General features: G+C 38.9%; 3 protein-coding genes across 3 annotated transcripts; 1 reads left to right on the top strand and 2 right to left on the bottom strand.

The window, feature by feature from the left end:
• Positions 1-100: 100 nt before the first annotated feature.
• On the top strand, positions 101-5668 carry LOC105433828 (uncharacterized). The gene is made up of 4 exons (XM_011649280.3): positions 101-1997; positions 3889-4625; positions 4703-4921; positions 4997-5668. Exons 1-4 carry the CDS (start codon positions 471-473, stop codon positions 5094-5096), a joined length of 2583 nt encoding a protein of 860 aa, XP_011647582.2. The 5' UTR covers positions 101-470; the 3' UTR covers positions 5097-5668.
• A 1331-nt stretch (positions 5669-6999) lies between these two features.
• On the bottom strand, positions 7000-9514 carry LOC105433827 (actin 403). Its single transcript, XM_011649279.3, has 4 exons — positions 9279-9514; positions 8814-9192; positions 8456-8691; positions 7000-7999 (listed from the first exon to the last, which is right to left on the bottom strand). The coding sequence occupies exons 1-4, from the start codon at positions 9402-9404 to the stop codon at positions 7610-7612; spliced, it is 1131 nt and encodes a 376-aa protein (XP_011647581.1). The 5' UTR covers positions 9405-9514; the 3' UTR covers positions 7000-7609.
• A 145-nt stretch (positions 9515-9659) lies between these two features.
• LOC105433826 (histone acetyltransferase KAT2A-like) lies at positions 9660-14823 on the bottom strand. The gene is made up of 5 exons (XM_025220020.2): positions 14473-14823; positions 13393-14364; positions 12735-13295; positions 11928-12652; positions 9660-11804 (listed from the first exon to the last, which is right to left on the bottom strand). Exons 1-5 carry the CDS (start codon positions 14484-14486, stop codon positions 11611-11613), a joined length of 2466 nt encoding a protein of 821 aa, XP_025075805.2. The 5' UTR covers positions 14487-14823; the 3' UTR covers positions 9660-11610.
• Between the last annotated feature and the right edge of the window lie 126 nt (positions 14824-14949).

The raw sequence follows: 14949 nt of genomic DNA, 5'->3' as shown, positions 1-14949 counted from the left end.
TCGTCCCATCCCGTCGGAGTAAACACGAAGCGGAGGCGCCGCGCTCGCACACCTCGTGCGTGCTCGCTGGCGCTCGCCGTCGTCCGTAACATCGTGAGAATTCCCCTCGAACTACAAAGCTAAGGGCTGGAGAAGAGTGCTTCTCGTCCATTCGTATCGCGTCGCATCCGCTCGAAAAGTGACCGAACGACAGCGGGTACAGCGACCGAAACGAAAACGACGACGCCGACAGCGGTTAGCAGCGGCTGCGGTGGTGGTGGTGGTGGTAGCGGTGGCGGCGGCGGCGACGGCCGCAGCGACGACGACGACGACGACGACGACGACGGCGTTTGCGTTATTGTTGTCACGGTACGCGCACGTCAGGGACGCTTAATGTGCGCGGGGCAAGTGCGCGGGACGCTCGTAGCGACCGCAAATGCTCGCGGTAGACGCCGTGGCATCGAGGCCACGATCGCGGTCGCGTCGAGAAAATGTCAAATGTCGGCTCGCCGTCCGAGCGACTCGTGAACGGTGAGAGGAGCATCGACGCTGCTGCTGCTGCTCCGGCTGCGGCTGCTGCTGCTGCTGCGGTCGCCGCCGCCGCCGCCGCCGGCGCTGTCAGCGGCAACAGCGGCGGAGGAAGACGCGGCGAAGGAGGAGGCGGCGGCAACTGCGTGGGCGGCGGGAGTGTCTTTGTTTCCCGTGGTGGTGTCGGTTTTTGCATTAGTGTTAGTGATAGAAAGAAGAAGAATAATAATAACAATATCGACATCCCTGAGAACAGAAGCGTGCTCGCTGTCACGACCACTGTTACCGACGGGGCTGTCATCGGTGGCGCCGCGGACGGTCCTCGCGACGTGACGTTGTCCGACGCCCGCGACACGACGCCAGTGAATTCCTGCCGCGAAACGACAGTGTCGCGCACCTGCGGCGGTGGTTGTCGTTGTTGTATCTACGCTGTCGACGCGTTCTCCTCCTCGGTGACAGGTGCGACGACGCACGCGCCCGACGACGTTGTCGCGGCGACGGCGACAGCGACGGCGACGACGACGACGACGACGACGACGACGACGACGACGACGACGACAATCCGCCGTGACATCACGCTGAGCAGTGCCGGGACAACGACAGCAGCAACGACGACGACAACGACGACGCCGTTGCTCCTGCTTGATGCCGGTAGCACCGACGCTCAAACGATCGGCAGAAGCAGAAGCGGCAACAACAGCAACTCCACCACCGTCCTCATTGTTGATGTCGCGCCGTCGTTCCACGACGCCGACGACGACGACGACGACGACGACGACGATAACGACAACGACAACGAGGACGACGAAGACGACGAGAACGACGAAAACGACGAAAACTACCGTCGCTACTACAATCGCGGCAACATGGTCGCGGCGATGAACGAGCACCCGTCTAGCGCAACGACGACGACAACGTCGTCATCGCCGGCAGTAGCGAACGCCATCCGCGCCAGCAACAATACCGTCGCGATGTCCTCCTCCTCCTCCTCCTCTTCCTCCTCCTCCTCCTCCTCGGTATCATCGGTTATGATGACAACTACCACAAATGCCGGCGGCAACAATCCTTCCGCAATGATGACGATGGGCAACATCGGAAGCGGAACCAACGGCAACAACAATAACAGCAGCGGTGGATGTACCAGCGCGCGCAATCAAGAATTCCAGGAGATGGACGGTGACAATGACAAAAACACCGCCAGCACGACCACCGCCATCACCAGCCATACCGCTGCCGCTGGTATTCTCAGTTTCCCATGCGACTTTGATCATATGTACGCCAGCATGACCGACGGCGCTGCGCCGGCCGCCGCGACTGTCGCTCTCGGCGTTAGCCCGCTGCGCGGCAATGAACCCCGACACAATGATTTCACCGAGGTCAAACACCTGAAGGAGCTGCTGCTGCTGCATCTCGATCTTATTCAGCAGCAGTCCGAGCAGATCGTCACCAAGGACAAGCTTCTCGCTGCGCTGCGTCAGGAAAACGAGACGGTACGCGTCCTGGACGATGCGCTTGCTCCAATTTTCGCGGGCGAAAAACTCTCTCTCTCTCTCTCTCTCTCTCTCTCTCTCTCTCCTCTTTCTCTCCTCTTTCTGTCCTTCTCTTCTTTCCTAACGGATTGTGAAATTCAAGAAAAATATTCTGCAAACTTGTGTGAGATCGATCTCGAGAAATTGAGACTCATTCGGAGATTTATCACAAATTTATCATCTGCTGAAATGGAGTTCTTTCTATCGTACGCGCTATTTTTACATATGCTCTTTTTCGCGGTGATTTAATTATGGCTGTGATGACGTCAACATCAGATAAACAAACAGAAAAATATTTAAATCTGTCTCTGATTCCCAAGTTTTTATATTTGTAAAATGAAACCGATTTTTTGGAGTCAATTTTGGAGACTAATTTTAGAGACTTGATTCTTTTTAACTCATCTACCTCATTCAATTCTCGGTCATTCGATTCCTTGGTTATCGTAAGTTGTGAGTTCGCCAGCTGTACGGAGATTTACTTTAACCCAACGAATTTTTTAAGCTCCAAAAGTGCAATTGCTTTAACCTTAAATCAAAGATGTTGCGGAATAAGAGGTGAAGTGATGAGTCGTGATGAATCATCGAGCAAAAGATTTTCGATTTAAAAACTCGATTCGTCCCTCAATCCCGCCATCATCCACTTTTTGCGTAAGCGCCCGCGATAATTGCATCATGTATACTCGATAGAAAACGTAAGTGACAACAATTTCGAGACGACAATTTCGGAGCACAGTCGAGAGATTCCTATAAAACTCGACAGATTTTATTCTCGAATCGCGAGACCACGTTAGGAAACATTTGCAGAAATGCAAAATGCGAAAAAATCTATAACGAGATGAAATATTCGGATTCGAATTCACGAAATAGCATTGTCTCCTATTCCGCTGTCATCTGACGATAAAAAACTCCGATTCTACATTCACTCGCAATGTCCGTGTGAGAATCGCGAGAAGATTGGACATGTCATGTAGCTCCGAGCGTCGGTCCATTTTCGCACTTCGCACGGTCGTCATCGATCATAAATAAAAAGGTTTGAGCGCGCCGCCCTTACCTGAACGTCGTATTCTCATCCGCCCATCCATCCGTCTGTCCGTCTGTCCGCGCGCTCGTTCGTTTCGCCCGCCCGCCCGCCCGCCAGCTAGCTAGCCAGTCTCGCTCTTTTTCCGGCTACGAAACGCCATCGATGATTTTGGCACCATTTTGTAAAAACGCGCGTCGCGCACATGCACGCGGATGTCAATCTCTCTCTCTCTCTCTTTCTCGCGCGGCTTACCTAACCTAAACGTACCATGCGGGGAACAGGTTGACCGTGAAGGTCAACTTGCACCGTGTCAACACGTGGTGGCGCTACTTCCGCATTGAGATCGCGCGTCCAGAGAGAGAGAGAGAGACAGAGAGACGTGTGAATTTTCTTCGCGGGAGTGACGACGTCTTGTTGTTGCGCGTTTTCGCGGTTTGAAAATGACAGTTGGATCGAAGAAAGAATTACGGTCGCGACATTTGACGACGACATAGTACGACTGTATTGCGATTGGGAAACCATAAGCTTGCGGATCGGTGGTCCGCTGGTCGGAATTGCGACCGGTGGGCGGTACATTCGCCTTGTATTAACGGAGCGCGAATGTCGGAGCGCGCGGGTCCATCGAATTAACCTCCTTGATGCCGCGGGCGCGAGGGTAACGACATCGAGACGATTTTTGCAAAACGATTTAATTGCAATATGATTTGCGAGGAGAGGAGGACCGTGTACGGGCCGTACACGAGAAGTGTAAATAACGTTTTAATCTCTGCGTATGAGAACGATAAATATCGCGTCGATTATGGAACGACGATTTTGTTTGATCTGTTGCAGCTGAAGTTGCGTCTGGAACGTATGGAAAGGCGAGTGAATCTTCAGAAGTTAAGATCCGAATGTAGCGAAAATTCCACGGGCTCGGAACACTTGGGCGCCTGCTCGCCTACCAGTATCAATTCGATAAATATACCTTCGACCAGTGAGTTACATAGGAATGTTCAATGCGAGAGTGGCAACACTTTGCACGAGAGTTTTAAGATACGTCTAAACACTAGCGGCGGTATCACTACGGTGAAACAGGAGCCGCTCGATAATCAAATTAAAGTGGAATTGAAGCAAGAGGAGGCAAGATTTGAATGGGAAGAAAAGAAGAAGAGGCGATCGGATCCAACTCCCTTGTCGACGGGTAGTAAAAAGAAAAGAGGCCTCTCGTGTTCATCTACTGTCAGTAACGATGGTGTACAGGAAAAGATTTTGGGTCAAACTTTACATGAAAGCAGCAGAAAGAGCGACAGGAAGGTGAAATCTCTTGTGAAAAAAGAATCTTTTCTCACGACTGAAGAACATTATTATACAGCGGTAGGAGATTCAAATTATACCCTAAGTCTGAAACAGTCCAGTCCAATAGAAACGAATCATTCGTTAGAAGTTCCAAATTGGAGAGTGAAAGTGTACACGAGTTGTTATACAATGGAGGGAACTGAAAATTTGGATGATGAAATTTTTAATAAAAGACACTTGAAATTAGAGAATGATGAAAGGAGGCGAAAGCGATGGGATGTACAAAGGATAAGGTTTGTGAAATACATTTGCAATTTTTTTCTTTATCATAATTTGATTTATATTTTTTAATTTAATCATGTATCGTTAGGGAACAAAGACATATAGAAAAATTAAAGCAGCGGCAGGAACGGCAAAATCATCAAGCAACTTGTTACAATACTAATCATACTGGTCCTTGTCCCTCATCTCTGGAGGAAGAAACCATAACGTCCTTGTGGCCTGACATAGAACAAATTCAAAGTCTTCAAGTAGATTCTCATTTGCCAGTAACTGCATTTGGCGCTCCTATTCCTAGTTTTACTCCAAGGTAAGAAGTGCATTTCTTAAATGTAGATTTTGCAAGTGCATTACATTGAAAATTAACATAATTTTTACTTTCCAGTGAATTCTCTTTACCCTGGTCGAGTATAACGCGAATAAAGTGTCGACGTCCTAAACGTTCAACAGGTAGAAGAAAATCTACAGGTAGAAGAAAAGTTTAGGGGATATAAATTTTTATAAAGATGGACAAACCTGATTTTATTGGTATCGCCAGTTTTAAACATTTGAAAATATTATTGCTCCCTCTCATGCCATAATTGAAACAGCGCTTTTTCATTTTGAAGCAGGGGCACCAAAGATATTTTTATTAACTTTTTGAATATATGCAATATAGTTTATCTATTTTTTCTACATTTTTGTTGTTTAAGTAAAATTCATCGTCAATATATATTTGATACAACTATTCTACATTTCGTAGTCGGTGTTGGTCATTTTATTTATATAACTGAGTATGTACACACATGACACCACTGGCATATTAAACATTTTTCAACTCCAGATCAAACTTCTGTTCCATTTTCAGTGAGTTGACAATATTGATATTTGCAAAACTTTTCGATTGCTCTAACTATATGGAGTCCTTTATATTATTTTTGTAATTAAATACATTCTTTCCTAGTATAAAAAAAAAATCGTTAACGAAACTACCATGTATTAATGATATATACTTCATAAAAATATGTTATAAAACAATGTTACGTAACGAAAGAATATAATGAATTTTTAAATCTTGTGTAGCTCTTTTTTAGTACTTTATCAATTCTATGTAATAGTTTCAACAATAGTTTTAATATCAAAAGGTAAAAATTCTTGAAAAGTTAATCATTGTGCAAACATATTTTGTTTGGTTAATTCTAAAATTTACAGTACAAATGTATTTATTGTATAGAATTTCACAGAAAATACGCGCTTCCTCTCAATAACAGATTTTTTAACGTAATTAAAATTTGCTTCGCGAAAATTTGATGGCCTAATGAAATAACTTTCGTGGATCTCTTTACTAAGAAAATCAATCATGTCGGAGAAATCTGTAAAACTAAACTAAAACGCTTTTTTTTATATGATTTGAATGTTATAAATCTATCGAATTACAAATAAGATTATTATGAACGGCATCAGTACAGCGCTATTTCCCTGCTCCCAGATACACTAAATGCTAAAAGCTAAAATCTGAAAAAAATAAGCGGATAACTTCGGACATTGTAAACGATTGTAAAATCACTGATGTCGTGACTAATAACTCAATTTCATCGATCCGAAGTACAAGACTCGTCGAGTATTTTCTAGCACAATCAAATTAGTTTAAAATTTAGATATACTAACTTGGTACGTATCATATATTGGACATTTAAAATTGTATATATATTAATTTTTTTACAAATTTTTTGTTCGTGATTTTCAAATATTGGTATTGTCGTACCTATCATTAATTATTTTACAGATCTGTCACAATCCAAAACTGTCTAATTTTGATATTGTATTCTATCTGAGATGATTTGTGATAATTTTGTTCAATTTTATTCACATTGTAGAAAAATTGTAGTTCTTATAATTGTATCTATAAGAAATTGACATAAATGATATTTCGAGCAGATAACATTATTTTCGCATATTTTAATCTGCTGAATATCATATAACTTTTAAGATATCTAATCCATAATAATTTATCTTGGATGAATGAAAATGAAAATTGTATATATTTTTTCTTAGAGAAAATTTTTTTACGTTCTACTTTTTAAAGTGTGTATGTATGTATATATATATATATATATATATATAAAATGTGTGTGTGTGTGTGTGTGTGTGTGTGCGTGTGTGTGCGCGCGCGCGTGTGTGACATACGTATATATGTATGTGTGTATGTATATACACACACACACACACACACACACATATATATACTCTGTAAGATAATATATTAACCGTCCGTGAAAACTATTAGATGACTTCATGAACAAAAACGGCATTAGATGCTGCTATGATACCACGAATGTAATTATAATCTTGTAAATGATATCTTTTCTAGCTGTGGAATTATCAATTGAGTTCTTAGTACATCTATAAATATATACGTGATACAAATGCTCTGAGAAAAAATACATAAACTATTATTTTCTAATATATAAAAAGAAAAAAGAAATTTTGTTATATTGGAAGATGTATTATGTGTCAAAAGTTGTACGAAAATTTTGAAGAGGGACATAGGGAAAACTAGGCTCTCTAATGTCATATTCGCCTTAACGTCCTATTATGTAATATAACATCAAATACATTTTAAAAAATAAAAAAAAAATATTGAATTAATGGCTCTTTGTTGATGTACGCAAAGTCCCAAATATTCGAATGTTTAAAAAAATAAAAATATTCATCTTTAAACCATTTTCAAAAAATGTGCGGATACGACGAGAATCGACAATGCTCGAATCAATCATTCGTAGTAATCACGTGTTGATACTTCAGAAATATTACGTGTTGATACTTCAGAAATGAGAAACTATGCGCGTTAAAAAATAAAAATATTACTGGCAAGTAGAAAATTATTTTTAGTCGAAGGATAAGAAAATATATAAGCAAAATTATTATTCAAGAAATAAATATTGTTTCAGTTATCCCATAAGGGATTCCCACTAATCGATCGGAAAGCGATGATGGCGTTTTAAAAACATCAAGATACCTAAAAACATTTTCTATGCACAATGAAGGGTCCTAACTCGTCGTATTCCTGCCTAGAGATCCACATCTGCTGGAACGTACTCAGACTGGCGAGGATAGAACCACCGATCCAAACCGAGTACTTCCTCTCGGGTGGCGCGATCACTTTGATCTTCATGGTGGGCGGCGCGAGCGCCGTTATCTCTTTTTGCATCCGATCGGCGATGCCCGGATACATGGTAGTGCCGCCCGATAGCACCGAATTAGCATACAAATCCTTGCGAATGTCAACATCGCACTTCATAATCGAATTGTACGTTGTCTCGTGTATGCCACAAGATTCCATGCCCAGGAAGCTCGGCTGGAACATCGCTTCCGGACAACGGAAGCGCTCGTTGCCGATTGTGATGACCTGGAATCAAACCGTTACCCGTTACGTCTTCGTCCACTGACCGTGCGGCCAGACAACCCATGACGAGTTAACGCTCGCTCGACGCAAATGCGATTAATGCTAATTAACGTACACTCCTTCCATTATCGTCGTCATTACATTTAGAGACTGCAGATATATTTCTTTATGTCAATTTTAAGTTGGCTTAAAAATCGTTCTATAAAGTATTTTAATTAAAAAATTTCGTATTAAAAAATTCTAGTGTTCTCTCTCTCTCTCTCTCTCTCTCTCTCTCTCTCTCTCTCTCTCTCTCTCTCTCTCTCAAGATTTTACACACACACACACACACACACACACACACACACACACACACACAATCTTTTTTATACAAGTTTTATACAAATTTTGATTATTAGTTAAAAGAAATCCTTCGTTAATTACGTAGTATTCAAGAAATCGAATCAAATAATACGTTACCTGGCCATCGGGTAATTCGTAGCTCTTTTCTAATGCAGTCGATGCGGCAGCTGTTGCCATTTCATGTTGAAAATCCAAAGCTACATAACACAATTTTTCCTTGATGTCACGTACGATTTCACGCTCAGCGGTAGTTGTAAAGGTATAGCCTCTCTCTGTCAGAATTTTCATCAAATAATCTGTTAAGTCGCGACCGGCCAAATCCAAACGCAAAATTGCATGAGGCAGGGCATATCCTGAAGACAAAGAAAAATACATTGCGATATCAATTGATGAATAATTTTTTTTTTTTTAGATTATGCAACAATGATGGCATATCAGCATAAGATAGCAGTCACAGTCAACAAGAGACAAATACCTTCATAAATTGGTACTGTATGAGACACTCCATCGCCGCTGTCCAATACGATACCGGTTGTACGTCCCGACGCGTACAAGGACAGGACAGCTTGAATAGCGACATACATAGCTGGAGTATTAAAGGTTTCGAACATGATTTGCGTCATTTTCTCACGATTGGCTTTAGGATTCAAAGGAGCCTCCGTCAGTAGGACGGGATGCTCCTCCGGCGCAACTCTCAGCTCATTGTAAAATGTATGATGCCAGATCTTCTCCATATCGTCCCAATTGGTGACGATACCATGCTCTATGGGATACTTGACAGTGAGAACTCCCCGTTTACTCTGCGCTTCATCGCCCACATAACTATCCTTCTGTCCCATGCCGACCATGATCCCCTGAAAAAGAAGTAATTTTGATTAAAATACAATATCCAATGTCCAATTCATGTAAATTATACTATCAAATATGTATATTTTTGTACCTGATATCGGGGTCTTCCAACGATGGAGGGAAACACAGCTCGAGGAGCATCATCCCCAGCGAATCCGGCTTTGCACATTCCCGATCCATTGTCAATCACCAACGCAGCCACGTCGTCGTCGCACATTTTGAAATAGTTTTATAAAAATATACTCTACGATATCAAAGCGAGATTACAAATTACGCTTGCAATAGGTAGACCGAGAGACGACGAGTAAATTCAAAAGACTAGATATTACAACGTTCTCGCGTGACATTGACTTCTGGAGCATTGCGTTTCTTCCCAGAAGAGTCGCTTTATATGAGCTCCCCTCCTTCTGCCGACAGATCCATGCACACGTCTATCTGTTTTTACTGGTCACTTTAGAAACGAACATCAACATTTTGAGTTCACTGATTTTATTTACAATAAATGTAAAAAGAACATTTTTTACTTATTAAAATATAAACGAAAACTTTATATAAGTTGATAAAATCGACTGTTTATAAATTTGCGATTACATAGAATTACAAATATATCAATAATATATCATGAATATAATCAGCAAATATATAATTCAGCTTTTGATAATATTAAAAATAACATGCGCATAGGTAATATTTGAATAACAATATATATTTAAAAATATGTTTCACTCTTAGAGAGAAAAAGAAAAATAAGTATGATATAATGTGGAATACAATAGATGTATTACAATCGTGATTTTTTTTTTTTTTACCATTTTTTACCACATATGAAAAGCAATGGAATTCAATAAATAGTTTTTATTTCGTGCATTTCTGATTCTTTAGAGAATATATGTACATCTTTTTTAATAAAACATTTAATTGCTTCTTAATGTATGCCAATTATAACTGGCAGTTACTGCATATAATGTTATCCTCAATAAACATGAAGTTCTCGCGATAATTAGAGCATACGTTTTCCTGCGTTCCAGCAGTCGCTGGATTGATCTTTCTGCAAATCTCTTTAGCACTAGACTAGCAATCTTCTTAGACATAATACGAGGAATGTGTAATTTCGTTTGCAAAAATTTTCCAAATGAATAAATTTTAATTAAAAATAACGAAATGCCATCTCTCATTGCAATCCATATAAAAATAGATTTCTGATAAGTAAAATAAGTCGAACCGACATGGTCTTATAATACGAACGTAATCATATTACTCGTTCAATATTTCTTCTCCATATATGTCAGAGTTATGGATTAACAAAATTAAACAAGAAACGAAGAAAATAAGGGAAGCTCATAAGGTTAACAGGCTGAAATGCCTTAATAGTTCTAAATTGTCTCTTATAAACGTGTGCATTTTTCTCAAAATAGATAATCGAACCGCCTGCGATTTTATGAAACGTATTTGAAAAACAATCATATATATATCATTTTCAGAAAAATGTAAATATAACTATATCTCTCTGAAAGTTAAAGATAAATTTTTTACCACATATCATAGAATTGTTAAAATATAATATATGATAACATTAAATATATATATATATATATAAATTTCGATATAACACAAATTTGAATGCTGTTATTCTATTTCATTCACATGATTTCTACATAACAAGCTTTATTCCTTTAAGGATACTTTACAAACCAACGCGCATTGCAGAGAATCACTGTTCCGTAGACTGATCGCCCACTAGAGCATTTTTATAATTGCTGTATTACGCTCCTTAATTATAATTAATTAACTGCTCGACTAATGATATTAATTAGGCTGTGAAATTAAGTACTCACTTCAGTCTAAAGTTTTTGCATAAACCATTCTTGATATTTTTAACATCATAATGCTGCATAATATAACGTAGCAAAAAGGCCACATGCATAAAGCATTCGCGCAATCAATATATGAAATACATTATTAAAAGTAGACAAGCAATACCTTTTTCGCAGCTATATGTACACATCCATCCATATATATATACCATTTATTCATAAATATATTAAATTAACGAGAGATGCATAGCAAAGAGATTAACTAAAATATAGAGAAATTAATTAAAAACAAAAAATATAAATTAATATATTTACGATGAATATGATTATAAACAGATTTAAAATAATTCAACAAATGAAAGAAAAACGTACAATATCACTGGGAAACTTTGTTTTGTTTTAGTTGTAGATATTCTGCGACATACATTTCCATATATATATATATATATTTATATATATTTTAGTTTTTATCTTTTATATACAAATGCTGTACGCAAAAAACAGCATGATTTCAAGATATGGACTTTCTTTATAAAGTAATAGTATTTCTTAATAAGAATAAATTAGGAAGTATCAATTGCCAACATTATTATAACAGTCTTAAAAGTTTTACTTATCCCAGAGTCCGACCTCTTTCATACGCGTTTGAAAGTATTTTTCCAAGGCATTGGCACAACGGTAGTAATCAGTGTCGGAACTATTATACAATCTACAATTAGTGAAAATCCGTAACATGTCTGCTATAAATAATCTCTTAGTTACATAATATCCCGAATTTAAACGGTCTTCCATCGTTTCAAGATCTGTAATAAAAATAAATACATCTCCATTTACATTCGGTATGTTTGTTCCACAATTATATCCACAGGTATGGATGTACACGATTTTAATAAATCAAATATATGGACATTTTTTTTCAAACTTACCCATAGGATATTTTATGTGATCGTAATAATCTGGAACCTCATTTTTATCGACGGGTTTCAGGAAAGGCCACGCTGTGCTATGTTTTTTCACACTATTCAAAACACTAGTTAATGTATTGCATAGAGACTCTGGCACCTCTAAATTCGTGTCCAACTGTTCTGGACCCTGCATTCCTTTCGTCACACCTCTCGTTCTGGTTTGAGCACAACTTTTCCATCCGGTTTCATGAATTCCCGGGATATACTCGATAGGAATTCCCCTCAAACCTTCCTTGAAACAGGTCAAACCAGGATGCACTTTCTGTATTTCCTGTTGTCTTTGGTGAATTAGCTTTTTCACAATCTCCTTCTGCTTTCTGATAACTGCTGTAAATTCGGTGTATACAATTTTTGGGTTTAGCTCGCAATGCATCAGTGTCGCTCCTACATAATATTTAATATATCCCTCGTGCATCGATTTCGGCAGTTTTATATCTTTGCTAAATCCTTGTTTTTTAAAATATCCAATAGCATAGTCATCCGCGAATGTAAGAAAATGTAGTATATTATTTTTGATGTGATAATCTTTCAACATGTTCATTAAATGCGTTCCGTAACCTTTTACTTGTTCATGACTTGTAACAGCGCAGAATACTATTTCTGTGAAGCCTTGACTTGGAAACATGCAGAAACAAATACCACCAATCGGATGACCATCCTTTATCAAAGCTAGCGTTTTATGCTTCCTATAAGACAAAATAATATCCTTCTATTTAAAACTTGATGTTGACATTAAAATTATTTAACGTTGAGGTTTTTGTTACTTACGGATCAAAAACCAATTGAGTAATATATTCTTTGGGTGTTTTTGGTAATTGATGGCTGAATACATCTTGTAATCCTATCAGCCAAAGCATAGTTTGCTTAGATACCGGTCGTGTAAGGCTATTTCCAACTACATGAAACTCTATTATCTTTTTACTTTCTTCTATTTTTGCAGTTTCGTCCCGTGGCACATTTGGTGGGAATACTGCATCAGAACGAGACATATAATTAGTGTCATTAATAGATGCAACAATTTCAGCAATGGTCTTATCTGGCAAATCTTCAAAAGTTTCTTCGTTCTTTTGCTTCTTTGCGTCAAGGCGTCCTTCGGTGTTTGAGCGTTTCTCCTGCATTTTCTTAATTCCAGGACTAATATTTATTGTTGTAAAATTATCTTTTTCATTTGGAGTGACGGTAACCTTTTCGAATTCTCCCGTTTTCCTTGCCTGATGTCCCTTTGATTCCAGGGCAGTTTGAAAATGAGCAGGTGGAGGTTGTTTAAATTCAGGATCCCAAATAGGTGAATTATCTGAATAAATCTCTACTTCCAATGATGAAAGAAACCTTAAATATAAAAGATTATAATTCTTGATGAATTATAAATCTTGATCTATCTATAAAATAAGATATGAATATGAGAAACAGGAAATATGAAACATACTTGGGAAAATGTGTTAAAACTAAAACTCTTTTCTCTGGTGCTATTTTATCTCTTTCATTATTACATTTATCCATTAATTGTCTACAAACTGATCTAAATACAGCTTGTAACAGAATTTTTCCAAAAACTAAAGTCGTGTCATAATGTGGCAGGGAGTCACAGAATGCAGGTACATGACAAAAGACGAGCCAACGTGTATAATTAAGTTTATAGGTAGCAGCTTCATCAGCATTAACTGTTAACCGTCTAGCACTAGGTGCTTCAAAATTCCAAAAGTTCAGGCAGTGTATAAGCATCTTTGCCATGTCACACATAACTTGCCATTCTTTTTGCGATAGATGGCTAAATTTATATAAGACAAAATTCATTACTGCTTTCGTTATGTTAGGTCTTTCAAATGGGGGCTGTCCTATAGAAGTTTCCACAGCTGGCTTTGACATTGACAAGATGCAATTCCTCAATAACCTATATAAGTAAATATATACTTTTCTAGTATCGGGATCTACTTCCCTATGCATACATGCAAAAATATTGTCAGCATCGATAGCCATTCCTAGTAATCTGTTGATTTCTTCGTCAGACTGAACTGGCAGATGCTTAATATGATTTTCTAAAGAATGATCGCACATTTTGCATGGATCGGATAAGTTTATAACAGGCTGTTGAATTTCACCCTTTGGTGATCGTGTGATCGGCTGAGCGTTTTTCCAACCCGTACACTTACGCATACACTCTGCCTGACAGGCGCTATAATTTGCAAGTTTCAACAATTTTTTTTCTTGCGGCCAACTGTACGTCTGCTGTTTGCGTTGATGTATTCTTTGAAGATTGCTCGTTCGATTTACTTGAGTCTGTGGCTTAGCTGAACTTGCATCCTTGTTACTACTCTCTTGCTGCAAGGTATTGGTAACAGGTTGTCCAGTTTCTTCCGAAGAAACTGTTATATGAGAATTGACGTCTTCGGATGCCATCCTGCGAAAAACCGTCGTGACATTCACACATTATTACATCTAGCAAGTATATAAATGATTTATCCAATCATATTACCAACCACAGCAACAATGTATTAAATAAACTTACGTGAAATTATGCATACATTAGAAGTACCTTCGCGAACACAAGTAAATTAAATCGTGTGATTGAACGTGGGCCAAATTAATTATAATATTTTCAATGGCGTGTGCACAATAGTACGATAATAATATTCTAATTGATGTAAACAATTATGATAATTATGGCATTCTCTACGATTCCTTACGTTGCGTTATTATTATGTCGATATATACAGAACGCAATTTTTTTGACAGATCAGAACTCTACGAACTGTTCCCTAACTGTCTCCTACATCCAGCTGCATATCGTTGCGTTGCAGAAAATGCAGATGCGAAATTCGCATGTCCATACAGTGGCCAATCAGTTTACGTTTTTTTTTTTTTTTGCGAATAATAGTACATAGCGGAAGATGATTGGCTACTGTATAATCATCTAAGTGGATTTTAAGGGTGCGTTCCTTTCATAGCATAGATAGACCGAGCATGCTATATATCAGGCAATGAA

The sequence above is a fragment of the Pogonomyrmex barbatus genome, unplaced genomic scaffold (assembly GCF_055798465.1).
Source record: "Pogonomyrmex barbatus isolate J1 unplaced genomic scaffold, ASM5579846v1 scaffold17, whole genome shotgun sequence".
Taxonomy (NCBI): domain Eukaryota; kingdom Metazoa; phylum Arthropoda; class Insecta; order Hymenoptera; family Formicidae; genus Pogonomyrmex; species Pogonomyrmex barbatus.
The sequence above is the reverse complement of the archived record's forward strand: the minus strand, read 5'-3'. Positions and strand labels throughout refer to the sequence as shown.

Bases quoted from the DNA above. Each gene is read 5' to 3' on its own strand.
- LOC105433826 (XM_025220020.2), bottom strand. The intron at 13,296-13,392 runs GTATGTTTCATA...TTTATATTTAAG, and splicing joins GTTTTAACACATTTTCCCAA to GTTTCTTTCATCATTGGAAG. The intron at 12,653-12,734 runs GTAAGTAACAAA...TTTGTCTTATAG, and splicing joins ACTCAATTGGTTTTTGATCC to GAAGCATAAAACGCTAGCTT.
- LOC105433827 (XM_011649279.3), bottom strand. From the start codon at position 9,404: ATGTGCGACGACGACGTGGCTGCGTTGGTGATTGACAATGGATCGGGA. The intron at 8,692-8,813 runs GTATTTGTCTCT...CTTTGTCTTCAG, and splicing joins TACAGTACCAATTTATGAAG to GATATGCCCTGCCTCATGCA. The intron at 8,000-8,455 runs GTAACGTATTAT...GTTTGATTCCAG, and splicing joins ACGAATTACCCGATGGCCAG to GTCATCACAATCGGCAACGA.
- LOC105433828 (XM_011649280.3), top strand. From the start codon at position 471: ATGTCAAATGTCGGCTCGCCGTCCGAGCGACTCGTGAACGGTGAGAGG. The intron at 1,998-3,888 runs GTACGCGTCCTG...GATCTGTTGCAG, and splicing joins TGCGTCAGGAAAACGAGACG to CTGAAGTTGCGTCTGGAACG. The intron at 4,626-4,702 runs GTTTGTGAAATA...ATGTATCGTTAG, and splicing joins TGGGATGTACAAAGGATAAG to GGAACAAAGACATATAGAAA.